This window comes from Anoplolepis gracilipes, chromosome 12 (genome assembly GCF_047496725.1).
Source record: "Anoplolepis gracilipes chromosome 12, ASM4749672v1, whole genome shotgun sequence".
NCBI lineage: Eukaryota > Metazoa > Arthropoda > Insecta > Hymenoptera > Formicidae > Anoplolepis > Anoplolepis gracilipes.
This window is the reverse complement of record NC_132981.1, coordinates 10,150,789-10,172,054: the sequence shown is the minus strand read 5'-3', so window position 1 is coordinate 10,172,054 and position 21,266 is coordinate 10,150,789. Positions and strand designations below refer to the sequence as shown.

The 21,266-nt window shown below is 33.8% G+C and overlaps 5 protein-coding genes across 5 annotated transcripts; 2 read left to right on the top strand and 3 right to left on the bottom strand.

Annotated features, from left to right (window-relative positions):
- Window positions 1–111: 111 nt before the first annotated feature.
- On the bottom strand, window positions 112–3,627 carry Abs (ATP-dependent RNA helicase abstrakt). The gene is made up of 10 exons (XM_072903990.1): window positions 3,421–3,627; window positions 2,836–3,100; window positions 2,397–2,742; window positions 2,160–2,293; window positions 1,869–2,025; window positions 1,605–1,767; window positions 1,195–1,495; window positions 789–938; window positions 527–709; window positions 112–401 (listed from the first exon to the last, which is right to left on the bottom strand). Exons 1-10 carry the CDS (start codon window positions 3,445–3,447, stop codon window positions 265–267), a joined length of 1,863 nt encoding a protein of 620 aa, XP_072760091.1. The 5' UTR covers window positions 3,448–3,627; the 3' UTR covers window positions 112–264.
- A 405-nt stretch (window positions 3,628–4,032) lies between these two features.
- On the top strand, window positions 4,033–6,206 carry LOC140672128 (TGF-beta-activated kinase 1 and MAP3K7-binding protein 1). Its single transcript, XM_072903993.1, has 6 exons — window positions 4,033–4,123; window positions 4,424–4,661; window positions 4,883–5,015; window positions 5,103–5,343; window positions 5,406–5,662; window positions 5,742–6,206. Exons 1-6 carry the CDS (start codon window positions 4,033–4,035, stop codon window positions 6,189–6,191), a joined length of 1,410 nt encoding a protein of 469 aa, XP_072760094.1. The 3' UTR covers window positions 6,192–6,206.
- Window positions 6,207–6,735: 529 nt separating this feature from the next.
- On the bottom strand, window positions 6,736–9,248 carry LOC140672132 (succinyl-CoA:acetate/propanoyl-CoA:succinate CoA transferase). The gene is made up of 6 exons (XM_072903999.1): window positions 8,890–9,248; window positions 8,375–8,527; window positions 8,045–8,284; window positions 7,440–7,844; window positions 7,090–7,356; window positions 6,736–6,926 (listed from the first exon to the last, which is right to left on the bottom strand). Exons 1-6 carry the CDS (start codon window positions 9,056–9,058, stop codon window positions 6,736–6,738), a joined length of 1,425 nt encoding a protein of 474 aa, XP_072760100.1. The 5' UTR covers window positions 9,059–9,248.
- A 530-nt stretch (window positions 9,249–9,778) lies between these two features.
- Window positions 9,779–16,335, bottom strand: LOC140672126 (succinyl-CoA:acetate/propanoyl-CoA:succinate CoA transferase). Its single transcript, XM_072903992.1, has 6 exons — window positions 15,944–16,335; window positions 12,135–12,287; window positions 11,451–11,690; window positions 10,964–11,368; window positions 10,605–10,871; window positions 9,779–10,153 (listed from the first exon to the last, which is right to left on the bottom strand). The coding sequence occupies exons 1-6, from the start codon at window positions 16,140–16,142 to the stop codon at window positions 9,969–9,971; spliced, it is 1,449 nt and encodes a 482-aa protein (XP_072760093.1). The 5' UTR covers window positions 16,143–16,335; the 3' UTR covers window positions 9,779–9,968.
- A 588-nt stretch (window positions 16,336–16,923) lies between these two features.
- Window positions 16,924–20,902, top strand: Vha55 (V-type proton ATPase subunit Vha55). Its single transcript, XM_072903991.1, has 4 exons — window positions 16,924–17,328; window positions 18,275–18,741; window positions 18,881–19,546; window positions 19,798–20,902. The coding sequence occupies exons 1-4, from the start codon at window positions 17,241–17,243 to the stop codon at window positions 20,062–20,064; spliced, it is 1,488 nt and encodes a 495-aa protein (XP_072760092.1). The 5' UTR covers window positions 16,924–17,240; the 3' UTR covers window positions 20,065–20,902.
- Window positions 20,903–21,266: the final 364 nt, after the last annotated feature.

Below are 21,266 nucleotides of genomic sequence, written 5' to 3'. Positions count from 1 at the left end.
AGAATATTTTAAGTCGAAATAAACAAACCTCTGAAAGTGGCGAGAGAATCTTTTTTTCTGCAATTTTTATACCAAATAAAATTAAATTTTTATAGTGATTAAGATATTTTTTATTTAATACGTTTTTTTACTGTGGCTATTTTAATTGAAACACATTTATTATCATAGAAATGAATTTTTACATATGTATATTACAAAAAAATATTTACATATATTTACAATAAATATATAAAAAGTGTTGTTTAACACATGTTTAATATTCATTTAATAATCAGCAGCATTACTGGCCAAATAATCGCGACGCCCGATATTGGACGCCTGCTTGTTCTGCACAGCCTCCAGTTTCGGACACTCTGTAATCCTGTGTCCGAGTCCACCGCAATAACTGCATCCGCGTTCGTCTGCAATAAAGCAAGAAAAATATTTAAGTTTGCGAGATTATGAACAGCGTAAATAATGACGAGAGAAGAAGTAAACACCAACTTAAAAAAAAAACAGATAAATTGTCTACTATGTAGTATCTTACCTCCTAGATTGAGGTATTTTTCATTCTCCGAACAAAGTTCCAGCAAGAACGGCGGTACCTTCTGCTTTGCTTCCATCAACAGATGTTTAAGGTCAAGCAGTACTGATTCATCATTCGCTTTATTGATAAAAGTCGTCGCTATACCAGTACGTCCGGAACGGCCAGTTCGTCCTATCCTGTGCACTAAAAGTATGTAATACATTAAATATTTATCTCATATTTCTTGTCTGGAAATATAATTTTGCATATCATGATATATTACCATAATTCTCTACGTCATCCGGCATATCATAATTGACAACATGTTGCACATCAGCAAAATCAAGACCTTTCGATGCGACATCTGTTGCGACAAGCACATCTTTTCGACCCGCACGAAACGCTTCCACTGAACGTGATCTTTCTTCTTGATCTAAGAGTTTAATAAAAAAAATATGAATATAATATATTTAATTCATTTTAACAATATTTAACAATATTCTCTCTGAAATTACTAATTCAATTTATTTGTAAATCTAGAGTATTTTTCAGCATAAAATTATATTGCATTATACTATATAAAACCAAAATAAATGTTAATATGTTAATATATAACATGTTTAATACATTAATATATTTAATATGTAAAAAAAATATTCTTTACTTGTGAAATATATTTAAAACTATACCTATTCCTCCGTGTATCGCGACAGCTTCCACTCCTTTTATAAGCAGATATTCGTGGATAGCATCCACATCGCGCTTCTTCTCCGCGAATATTAAAACTGGCGGTGCAGTCTTTTGTAGGCATTCCAAGAGGTAAACAATTTTAGCCTCTTGTTTGACATACTCTACTTCTTGTATCACGTTCATTGATGCAGCACCGGCACGACCGACGTTTATTGTCACAGGTTTTACCAACGCCGAACGCGCAAAATTTTGAATTCTCTTTGGCATAGTAGCGGAAAATAAGAGCGTTTGCCTCTGTCCCTGTAACACACAATACATTAAACAATTATTATTTCAGTTATTATTTTAACACTAAATAAGAAATGATACATTTTTTGCATATATATATTTTGAGATAAATAATAATTACCCTGAAAAATGAAAATATCGTTCGTACATCCTCTTCAAATCCCATATCTATCATGCGATCTGCCTCATCCATGCAAAGGTAACGGCAGACGCTTAAAGTGACCATCTTTTTATGTAACATATCCATCAGTCGTCCCGGTGTCGCTACCATTATGTGCACGCCTCTGCAAATATAAAATTTAAATTATATATATTATATGTTTATATGGCACATTATTTCAGAAACAAAAATATCGAAAATTAAATAACAATAAAAAATATTAACTTGTTAATTATAGCTAACGATTCCGAAACTGGTACACCTCCAATCGCCAAACAGCAACGTATTTCTGGGCAGTCCACTTGCCTTAAACTATTGGTATAGTGTCGAATAATGTCATATGTTTGCTTAGCTAATTCTCTCGAAGGACATATTATCAAACCTATGAATTAAAAGACATTAATGTTAATATAAACACTATTTAAACATATATGTGATATGATTTGTAATATATATGAAATATTGATATTTATCAATTAAATATCACTCTATCTATTTACTGTCATAAATATTTACCATAAGGTCCTTCTTTCTTAATGAATGGCATGTCGAGTTCTTGTTCCAAACAAAATTCAATGATAGGTAAAACAAACACCAATGTTTTGCCACTACCAGTGGAAGCTATGCCAATCATGTCGCGACCAGACAACCTGTAATTATATAACATTTTATTTTTTGCTCAATATATGTAACTCATTGACATGACAATATCAATATCATTGTAAACAAACGAATTGAACCATGAAAACTAACACTGTAGGTATTCCTTGAACTTGAATAGGAGTTGGCTTGATAATGCCTTTTTGTTCCAATCCATACAAGATTCCTTTATGAAATTTCATTTCTTTAAAAGTCTTTAAAGGTGGCGGTACTTCATCACCCTCTACAAGTATTCTAAGCTTTCTTCGTACTCTTTCATGACGTGCCTCGCCAAAGCTAAGTATTACTCTTGGAGGTTGCCAATTGGTCTTGATAGGATCTGTATATTGAATACCCTTGGCCAATTCAGCCACACCCATTAAAGCTTTATTCTCAGCAACGCTTTCTAAAATTTTCTCTTCCTCCTTCAATTGCTTTTCCATAGCACTCTCCTTCTTAGCTAAAATATTACAATAAGAAATTAATAATTTTTCTAAATTAGGTTATATTGCTTCTTTATTTATATGAGCTTTATTCATAGAAAATATCATACCTTCAGCTAATTTTTTCAATTCAGTATGTTGATCAAGAAGAGAAATATTAGATTTTCTCCCCCAAACTTGCCCGTCATCATTATCACCATCATCTTTTTCATTCTCACTGCTACTCTTTCCAACACCATTGGTACCTTCCTCTTTTAGTTCTCCGAGTTTACCCAATTTTGCAAGCAATTGCTTTTTACGGTGTTTAACAGATATGTATGGCACATAATCATCATCTGTATCAAGACTATCCTCTTTCTCTTCCCTTCTATATTTCTGTATCAAGAATAGTTGTTTGATATATATTGATATCACAAGAAAATTATATATATATTTAAGTATATTAAAAATTTCAAACCCATTCGTTATTTTTAGTAAAAATAAAAAATTAATAAGTATAATCAAATCATGTTACTCCTCTTACATCAGTGGCACATAAAAAAGTATAGCTTCCACCAGTGGAAACCAGTAGTAAACAATAAAAATCTATTATTTTAAAATGCATTGTTCGCGTTCATAAACGGGACAATAAAATATATATAAGAAAGTACAAGAAAACAAATTTGAATTGACAACATGTATTTAGGTTAACTAACCTTTATCAGAGGCTCGTTGTTGTCCATTGGAATATCGATCAACAACTATTGACTTTTATTATTTTCACCAAGTACCAAATAGTCAAATTTTTAGTATTGATTACTCTCTGATTTTTTTATTGTTTATCAATTTCTTGACAATAAAAATCTGCGTTTTTCTCGACGGCAGAAAAATTCAGAAACCGTGGAAAAAGAAGCTCCTACTGTCTAAAGTCACTATCTAGTGACTTTACTGCTGTCACGCTGTTTGCGCCATCTGTTCTTTTTAGCTGAACTGACTGCGCTGACTGCACTCGTTCAGAGGGTATCTTTCTCCTTCCAATATGGAAAAAGAAAGATAACTTCTGGACTAGCGCAATCTAGTGCAGTCAGTTCGGCACTAAAGAACTTTTATCTTTTTTTAAGGTCGGTATTCATAGTCCGATCTTATATGTATTTAAGATCGCCTTAAGATTCTATTCAGCCAATGAAGTAACCGCATAGCATCATTTTATTGGTTTAATAATTAGACAAGCTTCGCTTCTTCAAATTCATTCGATGTTCTCATCTCAAAATTACGCGGAATAATTTCTATCAAGTGTTGTTGATTACTACTTGAAGTGAGAAAATATAATGTCCACAGGAGCAGAACGTCCAGCTTCGATGCTCTTTCAAGACAGTCAGTATAATTGGACGGATGATTTGCCAGTCTGCAAACAGTCTGGTTCGTACATTTTTATAGTTGATTATGTTTTGATAATAATGATCTAAAATCGATATTCATAATTAGAAATATTGATTCGGCACAGAATTAATTTGTTGGAAAAAATATTTATATATATAATAAAGAACATACATTTCTAATTAATTACAGTAATAAATAGTCTTTTAAAAATAAGTCTGTTAATAAATTTTTTATTTGTTTACATTGTGAAATTTATTATTATTTGATGAATATGTATATTAAGTTATAATGACACAAATATAGTATAAGAAAAGTTATTGAGATTCAATGATATTTCAGGAGTTGGTTTTTCCACTAATCAGATCTATCGAGAAGATGGATATCGACAAGAGGAGCATCCATTTGAGGATCGTAGTTTTCATTGTAGATATGACGATTCTACATTTCTTTACGCAGTATTTGATGGTCATGAAGGCACTAAGGCAGCCAATTTTGCTATGCAAAGAGTGGCTGCAGAAATCCTACTTGGACAATTGAATGGCAAATCAAGTGATGAAGAAGTAAAGGAAGTTCTTCGGTAAGAATCCTATTCATGTAAAATATAAAAAAATAGATTTAAAGATGTAAATTTTATACATATTTTATGCTGAAGCAATTTAAATACATTAATGTAACATTGCTAAATATATTACAGTTATATATACATATATATATATATATATATATATATATATATACATATACATATATGTCATAGTTATAAATATAAATTATATATGAAAAATATTTATTTTATAGACAGGCATTCATAGCAGTTGAAAAAGGATATTTAGAATCAATTGGTGATTTATTAGCAGAACGGGCTAGTCTACAATTTGACATACCTGATGGACTGAATTCTTATGAGACTTATCAAAAATTTCCAGATCTGGTTAGCTGTATGATATTTAATATTTATATAATATTTAATACACAACTACACTTCTTTTTAAATGTTTACAATCTATTTTTTTTTCAGGTTGACAAACTAAATGCAATAAATTGCGAATTGTCTGCTGGGACCAGCGCTGTGGTTGCCTTAGTTTATAAAGGAAGACTGTACGTCGCGAATATCGGCGACAGCAGGGCACTGTTGTGTAAAACAGATAGCAATCAAGTTTTACGAGTTGTACAATTGAGCGTAGACCATGACTTGAGAAACGAGGACGAGCTTTTACGATTATCTCAACTAGGTTTGGACATTGAATCAATCAAGCAAGGTATATCTCATTCTACTAACATTTATCCTGTCAGAAAGATTTTAAATAGGAATATCTTACAGGTTCTCATCTTGGAAATCAGGAGAACACACGCTGCCTTGGCAACTATCTTGTTAAGGGAGGATACAGAGAGTTTGAGGAGCTAGCAAATTCCGTGGCGGAACCGATCATTGCTGAACCGGAAATTCACGGTAGTATAGAGCTGGACGATTCCTGCAGATTTCTATTGCTCATGTCGCGCGGCCTGTACAAGTCGTTGGAGGAAGCAACCGGTACTGATCAAGTCAATAAAGAATTAGCTTTGATAGCCGTCGAACAGGTAGTATATCTATATTCTAAATAATGTTAGATTAATAAGTTTTTACATGTAAAATTTAATTCTCTTTTGCTTGTTTCAGTTTCGAGTACAATCAACTTTAACCGGTGTCGCCCAGGCAGTAGTTGACAAAGTTGTGAGAATCCACCATGATGTAAACATGAGCAACACGCAAAATACCACCAGTAAACGCGACGACATAACTCTTCTGGTGCGAAATTTCAACTTTCCACTGTCGCACGCTCTGAAAAGTCCCACCAGTCAGTCTGTCAGATTTAATCCCGTGGTGCAAACCGCGCCTATCAGCATACCAGACAACGAAGATCTCTCGAGTACTAGCACTGGCATCACCGACGAAAACTTTGACACGTCGACGACAGAAACATCAACAACATCGGACGTGTATCCACCTGGTGCTAGAATAACGGATCGAAATGCCAGAATTAAGCCTTACGTAAATTTCTCAGAATATTACGAGAACGTCGAGAAGAGAAGAAAAGAAGGAACTCTACCAGAAGATATAGACTTCTAACGTGTTTAGTTTTATTTCTAAATAAGATATATATGTATATATATATATATATATATATATATATATATATTTGTTTTTTCCAAAAATTTATTAAAAATACATACTGCAATCAGAAATTTACATTACATATTACATGACTGCAATGTCTTGATAATATATATATATATATTGCAGTCATGTAATATGTAATGTAAATTTCTGATTGCAGTATTTTTAATAAATTTTTGGACAAAAATCTATTTATACATTAAGACAATAAAATTTATTAAATTATAACGCAGTAAAAGTCTTTTAAAAAATATTTATTAGTCTCATAAATTTACTTAATTTAGGACATTTTGTTATATTTCAAAGATAATTTATTATTTTAGCTCATTTGTTGTAAAAACTAATATATATATTTAAAGTAATTTATGACATTAATTTACTTTTGACTCAAACTTAAATTAAGACACATGTGCTTGAATTTCTGCCCTTTTTGTATATGTACTTATACAAGACTTGAACTGTCACATAATTTGAATATATTTACATATTATAAGCGTTACAGATATTTTGTTGGATTAGATTTCAAGCGCTCGAACGCGGCCTTTTCGAGGCATTCTCTATGATCTGGATGCGCAATTTGAATCAATGCATTCGCTCTTTGTCGTAAGGTTTTACCAAAGAGGTTCGCCACTCCGTGTTCTGTAACTATGTAGTGTGCATGAGCTCTCGTAATTACCACTCCAGCTCCTGTAATAGATTCGTCAAGATATACTAAAATATCACAATTTTATCAAATAATTATGTACTAAATTATTTTAATACATAATTTTATTTCATCAAATAAAATTATGTACTAAAATAAAGTTTATTCAAAGCGATAATTTCTAATCAAATCTAATCTAGATTGTACCGAGTTTAAGCACTGGTTGTATTTTACTGTCCCCTTTGCTGGTGACTGAGGGGAACGCAACGATGGCTTTTCCACGAACATCCTGACTAATCGCTGCACCTCGAAGAAAATCCAACTGACCGCCGAAACCGGAATACATCTTACAACCTAAACTGTCCGAGCACACCTGGCCGGTGAGATCCATCTCGATGCAAGAGTTAATGGCTGTCATCTTTGGTTGCATTGAAATCACCCGAGGATCGTTCACGTAATTGATCGCTAGCATCTCTAGCGATGAGACGGTACAATTACAATTGCAAAATAACAGTCATACCTTCTTTCAATCAAGGTAAATCCATTATGATAATTACCGATAAATGGATTGTTATGCAGGAAGTCGTATAATCGTTTTGTGCCGATACCGAAAGAACCGACCATACGTCCTCTATGTTTGGTCTTGCACCTGTTTGTGATGTTACCATGCTCGACGAGGTCGACCATCGCGTCGCAAAGAATCTCCGAGTGTATTCCCAAATCTTTGTGATTGACCAGGGCGCAGAGTACCGCGTCGGGAATATTACCGATACCGACCTGCAACGTCGCTCCGTCTTCGATCAAGCGCTGCGCGATGATCTTGCCAATTTCGAGCTCAAGATCGCTGGGCGGTGGACAAACCACGCAAGGTAAAGGACAATCGTGTCTTACTGCCCAGTCAAAATGGCTCGAATGGATCACCGTGTCGCCGAAGGACCTTGGCATGTGCTCGTTTACTTGCGCTGGAAAAAGAAGAAACAACTTTTTAATAATTTAATACTACAGTTAACGATTATACATAAAAGAAATTATTTTTTTTTAATTGACGCCTTCAAAATGCTCCTTGACCAACAGATGGATCAGGATAGGATATCTTTCATCTTGTTATCATATCTTATTCTATCGTTGCTGTTATAATTAATGATTCGCTGATTAATGATACCGATGAGAACTTTGGCGGTGCAAATCGCGGCACGGGTGCAATCCGCACTGACTCCGAGCGAGCAGAATCCACGTGCGTCTGGCATGCTCACGTGGATCAGCGCGATGTCCGGCACGATTCTCTTCTCGTAGAACAACCTCGGAACTTCGTGGAGGAATACCGGGATGCAGTCTGCTCGTCCCTCGTTCACCGCTTCCCTGACATTACTACCCACGTACAGGCTGATGGACCTGAAGTGCTCTTTAATGTAACATCGTCGCAAGCTGTTATTTTTCATCATCGAACATTGTGTTTAGGATGGGGATTGCGACTATTACGCGAATACCGTACTCTCAAATTCGGGATTGACAAACGGTGTATCTCCCTCGAGGCTCATATGCACCAACCTGACTCCACGCAAATTATTGCATACCCCGTGCTCAGTCATGGCACGCACGAGCTCCATCGGCGTGGCCGCACCACCTTGTATGAAAACCAAATGTTCTGGAAAGATAAGTGATTGGGTTTGCAAAGAAAATCTGCTTTATGATAATATAACACACTCATCATAATAATTTACATTTATTGAATATTTAGTGGAAAAAATTATTTTTTGAAATTTTCTGATATATCCGACTTATGTGCGATATTTAAAAAAAAAATTCCAAGCTATCATTCATTCACACAATAAAAAAATAGAAAAAATTGAGTTAAGTTAAAAATGTTATATATTCTTTTTCTATTTCTTTCCTAATGAATTTGAGAATTGATTAAGAAATTTATAAAACGATTATCATATTTTTTCAAAAAAAAGCACAGAATTTAAATATCGGTCTATTATAAATTATAATAACTGTAATAAATACCTGAATTTATAATTTTTACCGCGTCTTCTATACAAACCCATTTTGGACATCGCTTTAACGGTTGAGAAGGTTCCCTCAAACTTTGCAAATACCGCTGTCCGCATAAATGAAAAGGTTTTGTTGTATTTTGTCGAATTTTGCCAAAGATCAATCTCAGATTTCGGAACATCTTTTCATCGTTCCGAAACTGATCACATGTGACAAGCTCTCGTGGATAATACGACAATAAATGTGTATAACGATCGTATAAAAATTTACACGACACATAATATAAAAGAAATCTTGCTGATCTTGCGTATATGTCAAATACGATACGAATCGGTTACCATCTCCACAAACCGTTGTTTGAACATCTGATTGGGCGGCGTTCGATTTTTCGAGATAATGTTTTATACAATTGGCGGATACACTAAATCTATTTGAATTTTTGTAATTCGAATATATTTCAAATATAAATAGAAATACAAATCACTATAACTATTTCATTTCTTTTAATATAAAGAAAAATATATTAAGGATATTGTGCACAATAAAATATCAACAATTAGCGTTATCTTTTATATATATTTTTTTTCTTTTGTATATTCGTATTTCGAATTCGTTACAGTTGTAACATACAAGAAATTATACAAAGGAACGTTGATAGATTTACTATAAAAAATGCTTAATACACATTTTCGGAATGGCACAAATAATGCCATTTTTTTTGTGTGTTCAAAAGCACAAACATCTCTTTCTCTCTGACAATATAAAACATACGTATGATCTAATTAGTATCTATATATATGAATACGAGCACAATCTTTTGTATTACGGACTCTTCTTATATATATGTGTAATGTTACAATTTATAGCATATTAAATTCTCGATCTAGTTAGCACATTATTTATCATCTGTCGTTTACTTTAGGAAGCCGACAAATTGTCTTCCGGCAAGAGAGCGCGTATATCATACAAGAAGAAGACACCACATGACTCTCTGATTGTTGGCCGTTATACGCGCGACTAAAACACGCGAACGACCGATTATAAAATGCTATTGAATATGATTTTCCTGCCTCGTCACGTTGTTTTCAAGCTTATGGCGCAGGCATCATTTTCAAACGTTCGAACGCCGCCTTTTCGAGCGCCTCTCTGTGATCGGGATGAGCCACCTGAATCAACTCGTACGCCCGTTGTTGAAGACTTTTGCCAAACAGGCAGGCAATTCCTTGCTCGGTCACGACGTATCGTGCCACTGCTCTATTAGTGACTACTCCAGCACCTGTTAACGTAACGTGACGAAATAACGATTCGTACATATAAGCGTGTTGGATCAATACAGAAGTGAATTAACCCAAAACCAGATTTGGGATGCGCGCAAATTTATGTAAATATAATGTAAATATAAAATAAATTAAATAAATAATTAATTAATTAAATATCAATTAAATAAATATATTTAAATTCAGTAAATATAATATAAATTAAAAAACTTAATGTACAGTTTTATAATACGTTAAATCACTAATATGTATTATAATTCTCTACATCATAGGTTTCGTATGTACTTTAGCATAATTAGCAGTAATTTCAAAAGTTACAGGATTATGATATAATGACATTATTTCACTTGAAGATTTATATAATTATTTTCATATTGCATCAATCGTTCAATTGTGGAATTCATGAAATTATGAAAAAAAAAGATTATTTCGACAGATCTATTCACTTACCTAATGTTAGAACCGGCTGTATTTTGCTGTGACCCTTAGAAGTCACCGACTGAAGAGCTATGATCGGTTTTCCTTGTCGATCCTCGCTCATCGCAGCACCCGTAATGAAATCTAGTTGTCCACCGAAACCGGAATACATTCTTGTGCCAATGCTGTCCGAGCAGATCTGACCAGTGATGTCCACTTCTATACACGAGTTAATGGCCGTCATCTTTGGCTGCTTGGCAACTATTCTAGGATCATTGACGTAATCCACAACCAACATTTCTGTAAAAAACAAATAAAAAAAAAGTAAGCCATTGAAACTTAAAACTATTGATATCAATAATAATTTCAAATATGTGCAGACGCGGACGTACCTATAAAGGGATTGTTGTGCATGAAATCATAAAGTTTCTCCGAGCCCACACAAAAGGAACCAACGATCCGACCTCGATGCATCGTCTTTTGATTGTTCGTGATACAACCCTTATTCACAAGATCCACCACGCCGTCGCTGAACATTTCGCTATGAATTCCCAGATCTTTATGATTGCCCAACAACGACAGTACGGCGTCAGGTATACTGCCGATACCCAGCTGTAACGTAGCGCCATCAACTACTAGATTCTCCGCGATGTTCTTGCCGATCTGCTGTTCAGCTTTAGACGGTGGGCTCACCGGGTGAACCGGTAACGGTTGATGATGTTCTACAGCGAAGTCCAGATGGCTTTCGTGAATAATAGCGTCGCCAAAGGTCCTGGGCATATGTTTATTGACTAAAGCTGCGAAAAATTAACCCTTCTTTAAATTCTGCCTTCATATAAAGAAGAATGTAGGTATTCGCGAAATTTTTCCGAGATTTACCTACGATACGTTTGGAATGACTCACGGCGGACCGAACGGAGTCTACGCTGGTGCCAAGGGAACAATAACCCTTCTTGTCTGGCGGAGATACGTGGATGAGTGAAATATCGGGTTTCAGGTAGCCTTCTTTGAAGAGACGCGGGATTTCGTGCAGGAAGATGGGAATGCAGTCGGCGGTGCCTGCATTCACCGCGGACCGTACGTTGCCGCCAATGAACAAGCTGACAGATCTAAAATGTTCTGCACAAATACGTAAACACATTATAAGATACACACGTTCATAAAAGCAAACTTAAATAATACAAGCTTTTCTTGGATTTTTTTTTTTAACTAATTTAAAATTAATTTTTTGCAGATAAAAAAAATGTAATTTTATTTCATATAATTCACATTCAACTTATGAAAGTCTTAGTATCTATCTCACAAATTAAGCTTCTGTTAAAATTAAAAACTTTTACAACTAAAAAAAATAAAAGTTTAAACTTTTAAATATAACAAATTATAAATTCTCTACAGGTAAGAAACTATATAAAGTAGACTTTTAAAATAGAGACAAAACTAGGTAGCGAGTCATGCGACTGCAAAAGAGCGCGAATAGTAAGACAACGTGCTAAGTGTGACGAGTTGTTATTCAGATATTTTGAAAGACAGAAGATTGTAAATCAAGTGTAAACCATGACGTACTGGCGTTTTCTGGTTTAGCGAATGGAGCCGCACCCTCGAGATGCATATGATATAAACGAACGTTTCTCACATCGCATCGTACTCCATAATCCGTCATAGCTCTTAACAATTCGACGGGTGTTGCTGCCGCGCCCTGGATGTACACCTGCTGATCTGTAAATATGTAATGAATCGAGAGTTAAAAAAATATCTTTACAGGGTATTTTGTAAACTTAAGGTTTTTTGTCGAGATGAGAATTGTTCGATATTAAATTAATATTAAATATTAAAAAACATTGTACAATCTATTTACACACGTCAAGTTTAAACTTTTTGAAGAAAAGTTTTTCCAATTTTTTTTTCCTACCTTTCCTATTTCATTTATTTCTAACTTAAAATCTAATTTAATTTTTTTCAATAGGAATACATCCAGATCTTTTCTCTCTCTTGTCTTTCTTAAGCTATTAATATATCTATATATATCTTAAAACAACTCGAACATAATGAGGATTTAAAATTATCAAATTTACTATACATAGTTTTACATTGTAATCGTGTTACAATTTGTACATGAATGATAGCGGTTTATCATATATAATACTTTTCTTGTGATAAATCATAAAGAATAGTAATTCATTTTCTTCAAATTATTATTATGTTTGTATGCATCATATTATCGTCAGATACTATTAATGCATATAATCATATGCCATTACAAAAGTCAAGAAGGAAAATTATTTTTCATCACACTGATAGGAAGCTACACAGTTCGGGGACCTTGTACTTTGTACTTCGTAGTATGTATCATACAAAAACATATTGCAGATAACAGCATACATTGCCTAATGTTTATATAGTTTATCACAATGATTCTGTATATAAATGTTGGTAAATACAAATACATTTCATAATATTTATATCGTATAATATTTATCTCATTCATTTATTATGGACTAGTACATTTTGGTTTTAGTATTTTCATCTAGCCTGTAAAATAAGATTCCTAAAAATTTTACAGGCAGTAACGCAGTATATATGTATTATGAAATGTTAAAGTTATCTACGTGCGAGGAAATATATCTATTTCCAAATAAGCTTTAATTAACGAATGCAGGTGTTCTTACCACATGCATTTTATCGGAATTCTTATTAAATGCGAGGATATAAATTACTACAACATTATTATATTTATTACTATTCGATGCACTTAAAAGATATATAAAATTACAAAATTATTATTACTACAATCAAATTAATCATCAAAATAACAATTTTTATATTACTCGTATTATAACTGTAATGTAATAGCTGTAATGTTATAGCTTTTTCAATTTGTATTATATAACTAAAAATATAGTTGAAGAGAAATATATAAATATTATATAAATATTATAATATTCATATGTTCTAAAAAACATTTTTAAAGCACAAAAAGTCCAAAATAATAAAGCGTAGACATTTTTATTTTCCCGTATAATAGAAAATATTGTTACTTTGCGAATCTTATCGAAATGCGATCGTTACACGCAATGTTATGTGATATCGCACATATGACATTTCATATATCTCTCATATCTATATTATTCAATATGTTTCAATTATTAGTACACGAGTTTAGAAGAATCATAAAAAAAATTGGAAAAATTAAAAATAAAAATTACAAATTAATTCGTTTATAAAAAGTGCATACAATTTTTTTAAATACAAAAAAAACCTATAAAAATATCACAAGAAAATCGGAAAGATGTTTACATCGTGAAAATTTTCATCGAAAATAATCTAGTTTATTATGTTGGCAAAATTTTAGTCGATGGTAATGGTGGACTATATTTAAACAGAAGTTGGACTTCGGATGTATATATATATATATATATATACGTAGATTTGCATATCGAGGTCAATGTTGGTAGTATATTCACTCGTTCAATATCGTTTGCACAACTGTCAGCTGTGAAGTTTTTTATCAGTCCTATCCGAAATATATTTGTATATAATATATTAGAAAATTATTATAAAACTGTGATGCTCGAACAAGACAAGGAAGTCGTTTGTAAATTTAGCGATGAGAAGCATCAGAAGACAAACGTAAAGATAAGATTAGAAAGCTCATTTAGCTTAACGGGAATCAAACGAAACATTAAGAGTAACAAGGACATCTTACAACATCATTTCATATATCAAGGACGAAAACCGGTGTCATGGATAAATATGAATTAACTTTACAACTTGAATTGAATTTATATTATTTGAAAAGTTTTTTGTAGCTTTTCTCCCAAAAATTAGATTATATATAAATAAATTTTATATATTAATAAATAATATAAATAGAGACTAAAATTAATTTTTCTTCACTTAAATTATGTGTTATTAATAACAAAGAATGTCGGTTGATTATCAGTTTTCTTTATCAGCAAGTGTTTTAATGACTTTCATAATGACATTCTCTTTATGACAAATAAAGTATGAATTAAGTACATGATAATCGTATGTGTTGAATCGATCTTATCAAACACTCAAACAGCAATCGATATTGGAAATATGAAGAAGTATTGATGTTACCCAGCATATAAATTATGAATAAATCGGAAAAACTTTGCAAACAATAATCTAAAGCACATATATCATTATCCTTGTTATTTAAACAGCATTTTTTAAAACATATTGCAAAATATCGATGCGTGAAAAAAAACATCGCTAGAAAAACATCAAGCATACTTATGTCACCGCGCTTATGAATAATTCACTGTGACAATTGTACGAAAATAATGCTGAAAATTCAAGGCAATTTGGCTATATGTATATTCTTGATTATAGTACTGGCAATCGATTATCTCGCAAGTGGGGTCTTGACGGGGCGCGAAATTTGGCCACATATAAATCAATCGGCTGAAAGTTTTGCAAAGAGTACCTTGCGCTAAATCTTACGCTAAATGTACCGACGTACAAATCATTTATCTATCTTAAGATTGAAATATTATTTTGCGCACGATAAGATTTAAATATTTTGTTTTTTTTTATATAAAAAATGTAGAATATAATTACAAATATAAAAATTAGATTTACGTAATTCTATGTGTAACCAACATTATTCTATATAAAAAATGTTTATTGTAAAATGTTTGGGTAAAATTTGTATCTGATTCTGAGTCAAAAAACAAGAATTTGTATAAATGTTTACAAAAACTAGAATATATATAATGTTAGAAACTTTGCAGAGCACCTCGTATCATACATTGCCTTTATCTAATGCAATTGCGGACGATAAGCAGCTTGGAGGAAGTGCAATTTAATAGAAATCACTCTCGCAAATAGACGATCAACTGCGTATACCTATGTGCTTTGACATTTACATGAACCATCGTCCCATTTACATTAATCATCGTTAAGAACTCGAGGCTATATTTCACTGTGATGAAATATATCCGAAAAAAATTAATAATGATAAACAATATAATTTAAATGTTATACAAAAAAGTAATCCTATTAGAGTAAAAAAAAAATAAGTAAAATATGATTTATTCAAATTGAGAAACTTTGAACGCTTATCTTAACATTACAATAACGAAATAATAACCGTTAATAAGACGGTTAAATCATCACGAAGGCTCATGATCAAGGTTTCGTTGCGTCAACAAATAATGTTATGCACAAGGCTGATTCAGCGATTTGCTGTCTCCTTATGTTATAGTCTTACTTATAAGATAAACATGATACGGAAATAAAATTTACGTAATATTAAAATAATTGATGGGATTAACCGTCATAAAACTCGGTAGAGCCACGAAATATCGCGTCGCTCCATTTGCTGAGAAAGACCATCATCGATTTACCTGAGTCGAGTTCAGCCTGTTCGATAGCCTCGTCGGCGGTCTTCAGCCAACAGGGCTCTTTATTAGGGATCGGCATGGATGGTTCATTCACATACGTGAAGTAGGTCTTTCTCGAGGCGTGCTGGAAGCAAGGCCGCGACGCGGATGTCGCCGTCGCGAGCGCCCGGGTTAGGCTGGTGATTCGTTTGAGGGCCGCCATCGCTTTTTGTGTCGAACAGTCTAACAGCTCGCTCTCGTACACTTGCTGTGGATGGATGGACTGATTCGCGCCAAGAAAAACCGTCCTACCCGCAGAAAACGTGACCGACCACTGCCCCACCGCCCGCCGCCTGCGCTTGTCAGAGCAACTGTCACCGGCGAAGACGAAGCCGCATGAACGTAGCCGTCGTACCGTGTGATCTGTGCCTGACTTCTTGTGGCAATCACGCCACCTGCTGGCTACTGCAGGTTAATTCTTGCATCTCTTATCTCTTGTATATATACATATATGTATATCAATAGTTTTCATCTATATTTTTCAAACATTTATCAAAACGTTAATAAAAATAAACATAGATTTTTATATATTATGTAATAGAAACAATAATTTTAGAAATTATCGACACGATTTACACATTCAAGATATTGATTAAATAAATTATATACTTACATGAGATAAACGCCAAGAGAACAGTTTTCTCTCCACGATATTATCCCGCAATTAACACAAACGTCATCAAATGCATTGTCGCCACGTATTAAAGAAGCCGACATCTTCCATTATTCAATGTCGAGGAATATCGAGAAATTACGAACATTACCCTGAATTTTGTGTGAATAATCCTGTCGCCTGTCGACTTTTCTCAATTTCGTGTATTTTTATCCACGCGCCGAATATAGCTCCCTCCCTCGAGCTTCGTTCGAAGCAAACGTTCAACGATTCACGTAGTCCAATCCACGTGATTGCACGTGCCTCGTCTTCCATCCTTCTCTCTCTCTCTCTCGCGTGTCCCGCGCGCGTTGTAATTTTTTCGCAAACCGTTTCAAGGAACGCGTAACTTTTTCCAAGACGCAATTTTTCGTCGAGAAAAAATATTCTCTCTCATCTCGCATTATATATTTGACGTTCTGCGCGTATTATTTTCCGCGCTCGTGGATATTCGGCCGCCCGGATCATCCCTCCTCCGCCAGTTGTCCTCCTCGATACATCTCTCTGTCTCTCTCGACGCAGCTAGTATCCTCTGCTATTCGTCGGAGCGAGTAGTGACAGTAGTGGATAACGTGCGAGTGCGAACTGTCGGAAGAACCATAAGTCGAGATGTATTCTAAAGGCATCAGCAATCACCAGGCAAACCAGGAACATGTGCTCGCCGTGTCCCGGGACTTCATCGCGCAGCCCCGTCTCAGTAAGTAACCCTCGACGACGAAGATCTGTGATGAGAACTCGGGGCTCAATTGGGCGTAGCATCTGATCGATCCTCCTGACTGCATCAGCTGATCCTCGAAATTCTCAGTGATTTTTTCGTATGCAAAGAATCTTGATTGATAACATTTATTATCTTGCTTTTCTCGTGAATTTTCTCGATGAGGAATGGAAAACTGTCCCCCCGAGAACCTCCCCGTCGAACTTGTCACTCTCGAGACCGAGCTTGTCATGTGACTGCAGACGACGATTCGTGTTCGCTCGAATAGTTTGCACAAACACGCAATTTTGCTTTTATAGGTTTCTAGAAAATATTGAAATGACTTCTCGATTAATATTCAGAATTATAGAAATGACACTGAGATGTTTTAAAACTCAGTTATTTAAATATTTGATGATATTCTCGTCTACGGGCGTAACCTGCGTCGACAATATCTGGAAGATTATGACATAACATAGTGCAAAAGATATATAAATGATGAACAATATGATTGTCTTATAATTTGTCTAAAATTTTGACCATATTAAATTGGTACTGTAAGTTTTTTTAGAAGTTATGAAAGTAGATAAATATTATTCTTACAAAATTTATTTTGTTAACGTAAATGTTAAATGGAAAATATATATATAGTGTATTTTTTTATTGCATTCAAGTGTACGTATATACCATCTCAATTTCCTTATTTATATATATAAAAAAAACAAAAAAAAATTAACGATACTTTTGAAAAGTACAAATATAATATTATATATTTCAAGATATTATCAGCTTTAAAAAAATCAGTCAGTATAAAATATATAATTCTTTAACATATTCCTATTTTTTTATTTTAAATATTTAAAATTTTATTTTATTTAAAAACCATTAATATAAAAAAAACATATCAGTTCTAATCAGTAATTAATACACTATTGTTTGCTTCTTCCAGCTTATAAGACAGTATCTGGAGTAAATGGTCCATTGGTAATATTGGATGAAGTAAAGTTCCCAAAGTATGCTGAAATTGTACAACTGAAACTCGCTGATGGCTCTCTACGTTCTGGACAAGTATTGGAGGTCTCTGGTTCCAAAGCTGTGGTTCAAGTTTTTGAGGGCACATCAGGCATTGATGCGAAGAACACTCATTGCGAATTCACCGGTGACATCCTGCGGACCCCAGTGTCTGAGGACATGTTGGGTCGTGTATTCAATGGATCAGGAAAACCGATCGACAAAGGCCCACCAATCCTAGCAGAAGATTATTTGGATATTCAAGGACAGCCTATTAATCCATGGTCTCGTATTTATCCAGAGGAAATGATTCAAACTGGAATATCAGCCATCGACGTGATGAACTCTATTGCTCGTGGTCAGAAGATTCCCATCTTCTCTGCTGCTGGTCTACCACATAACGAGGTATCGCAGTATTACTTAAATTACGCGCACAATTAGTTTCTCCAATCATCTAAATAGAATCTTACTCTCTAAAATAAAAGTTTTCCTTTTTCGATATTTTTAATCAAAATTTTATTCTTCAATTTTTATTTTGTGACAGATCGCCGCGCAAATTTGCCGTCAAGCAGGTCTTGTAAAGGTACCTGGTAAATCCGTTCTTGACTCACACGAGGACAACTTTGCCATCGTATTTGCGGCTATGGGTGTTAACATGGAGACTGCACGTTTCTTCAAACAGGACTTTGAAGAGAACGGTTCTATGGAGAACGTATGCTTGTTTTTGAATTTGGCCAACGATCCGACGATTGAAAGAATTATTACACCGCGTCTGGCCTTGACGGCGGCTGAATTCCTGGCGTATCAGTGCGAAAAACACGTGCTGGTCATTCTCACGGACATGTCCTCTTACGCCGAAGCGTTGCGTGAGGTATCGGCCGCTCGTGAAGAAGTACCGGGTAGACGTGGTTTCCCCGGTTACATGTACACCGATCTGGCTACCATCTATGAGCGTGCCGGTCGTGTAGAGGGCCGCAACGGCTCCATTACGCAGATTCCGATTCTCACTATGCCCAACGACGATATTACTCACCCGATACCCGATCTCACTGGTTACATCACCGAGGGTCAGATCTACGTAGATCGTCAGCTGCACAACAGGCAAATCTATCCACCTGTGAACGTACTACCGTCCTTGTCGCGTCTCATGAAGTCTGCCATTGGCGAAGGCATGACACGAAAAGATCACTCTGATGTATCTAATCAACTGGTAAGTTATCATATTAAATTGTAAAAAAATACAAACTTATTAAATTGCGAAATTGAATTTTGATATATTTTAATATATTCTTTTTTATACATTATATTCTACTTTCTTTTTTTTTCTATAATTACTTTTAAAACTTTTAATTATAATTAAAAAAGAAATATATATATAATTTAAATGTATATATAATTTAAATTAAAATATATCGTTTTCAAATATAATTTTTGTACAATTATATAAATATATCTTTTCAGTATGCTTGCTATGCCATTGGAAAGGATGTCCAGGCAATGAAAGCCGTCGTAGGAGAGGAGGCATTGACGCCAGATGATCTATTGTACTTGGAATTCTTGTCGAAATTCGAGAAGAACTTTATTTCACAGGGTAGCTACGAAAACCGTACGGTCTTTGAATCGTTAGATATCGGCTGGCAACTGTTGCGAATCTTCCCCAAGGAGATGCTTAAGCGAATTCCGGCCAGCACCCTTGCGGAATTCTATCCGAGGGATTCCCGTCATTAATCGCCTTTTTATTTATGTGTCTCGCCTTACGTGTAAGCTTGTTCAAATTACTAATTAAATGATGAAGATCGCGTATAAGCTCGATATATCTTTTCATTGACATTAATTGAAATATAAACACCTCTATTCTCGTGTATTTACAAAAAAGGTTGATACAATGTGACAAGAAAATAATTAAAGAGAATGATTTAGCAGTGTAATATGCACTTGAATAAAAGGAAAAACAATGGAAGAATATAGCGCGTCTTATTTACGCGCTATAAATATTAATGTTACAAGCTTACAAGGATCGTACACGTTTTTGATGTTGTGCAATGAGAGGTAAAGTAAATAGCATAAATGATATTGATATGTAAAGTAAATTGAAAATTATAACAGATTTATTACGGAATCTTGCGTGTGCAAATGTACAAGTCGCAGATCCAAAACTACGCATGTTATTCATCATGAAGATAATAAACACTGTGAATATATATTATTTCAACATTTGACGCATATATTTCTCGTGCTTAAAGCGACAGTGTTCACTCACACCAAGCGACCATTGTAAAGTGTAATATATCATTCAGTATTAATGTAGACAAAAAGCATGGAGAAGTACATCTATACGATCACGTTATACTTTTGCGTTCCCTACATTCCATTGAAAAAAATTCACATATATAAGATTCTTTATGCGTTTGATGAATCAACTGAAACAGAAAAAATAAACGTTTAACACAATATGTACAGTTACTTCTAGAGAATGTTTTAAGCAAAACAATGCCATGTATTATTCTTGCGAGATGCAAAATGTACATGTTAGAAATAGAAAATTAAAGAAGAATTGTTGTTTGAAGCGCTTTGTTTGTTTAAGTGATGCTATTTAATCTATTACCATGAATTATTTTGTTTGATTAATTGTCTTATTTTAGAATATTAGATAATCTCTTTTTTTCATATATGTTAATTTTATAATTTTTTTATACTTTGTGATTTTTAATATTATATATTATTATATATTACATATATATTAATTTTATAATTTTTTATACTTTGCAATTTTTAATATTTTCTTTTCAAGGTTGCAGATTTTTGTAAACAAAGAAAAGATTTTCATTTAATAGCATCTAATTTTTACATTTAATATGTATTTATTATTGATTGAAATAAATAAAAGTAGCATATTAAAAAGAAATTTTCTCGAAACGACTAAGGAGGAG

Excerpts from the sequence above, each read along its gene's own strand:
- Abs (XM_072903990.1), bottom strand. The coding sequence starts at position 3,447 with ATGGACAACAACGAGCCTCTGATAAAG. Across the intron at positions 3,101-3,420 it reads ACAACGAGCCTCTGATAAAG|AAATATAGAAGGGAAGAGAA; the intron begins GTTAGTTAACCT and ends TTCTTGATACAG. Across the intron at positions 1,768-1,868 it reads TCGTTAGCTATAATTAACAA|AGGCGTGCACATAATGGTAG; the intron begins GTTAATATTTTT and ends TTATATTTGCAG.
- LOC140672128 (XM_072903993.1), top strand. The coding sequence starts at position 4,033 with ATGTCCACAGGAGCAGAACGTCCAGCTTCGATGCTCTTTCAAGACAGT. Across the intron at positions 4,124-4,423 it reads GCCAGTCTGCAAACAGTCTG|GAGTTGGTTTTTCCACTAAT; the intron begins GTTCGTACATTT and ends ATGATATTTCAG. Across the intron at positions 4,662-4,882 it reads GAAGTAAAGGAAGTTCTTCG|ACAGGCATTCATAGCAGTTG; the intron begins GTAAGAATCCTA and ends TTTATTTTATAG.
- LOC140672132 (XM_072903999.1), bottom strand. The coding sequence starts at position 9,058 with ATGTTCCGAAATCTGAGATTGATCTTTGGCAAAATTCGACAAAATACA. Across the intron at positions 8,528-8,889 it reads GGTAAAAATTATAAATTCAG|AACATTTGGTTTTCATACAA; the intron begins GTATTTATTACA and ends TTATCTTTCCAG. Across the intron at positions 7,845-8,044 it reads CACCGCCAAAGTTCTCATCG|CGCAAGTAAACGAGCACATG; the intron begins GTATCATTAATC and ends TTCTTTTTCCAG.
- LOC140672126 (XM_072903992.1), bottom strand. The coding sequence starts at position 16,142 with ATGGCGGCCCTCAAACGAATCACCAGCCTAACCCGGGCGCTCGCGACG. Across the intron at positions 11,369-11,450 it reads TCATTCCAAACGTATCGTAG|CTTTAGTCAATAAACATATG; the intron begins GTAAATCTCGGA and ends AATTTTTCGCAG. Across the intron at positions 10,872-10,963 it reads GCACAACAATCCCTTTATAG|AAATGTTGGTTGTGGATTAC; the intron begins GTACGTCCGCGT and ends TGTTTTTTACAG.
- Vha55 (XM_072903991.1), top strand. The coding sequence starts at position 17,241 with ATGTATTCTAAAGGCATCAGCAATCACCAGGCAAACCAGGAACATGTG. Across the intron at positions 17,329-18,274 it reads CATCGCGCAGCCCCGTCTCA|CTTATAAGACAGTATCTGGA; the intron begins GTAAGTAACCCT and ends TGCTTCTTCCAG. Across the intron at positions 18,742-18,880 it reads CTGGTCTACCACATAACGAG|ATCGCCGCGCAAATTTGCCG; the intron begins GTATCGCAGTAT and ends ATTTTGTGACAG.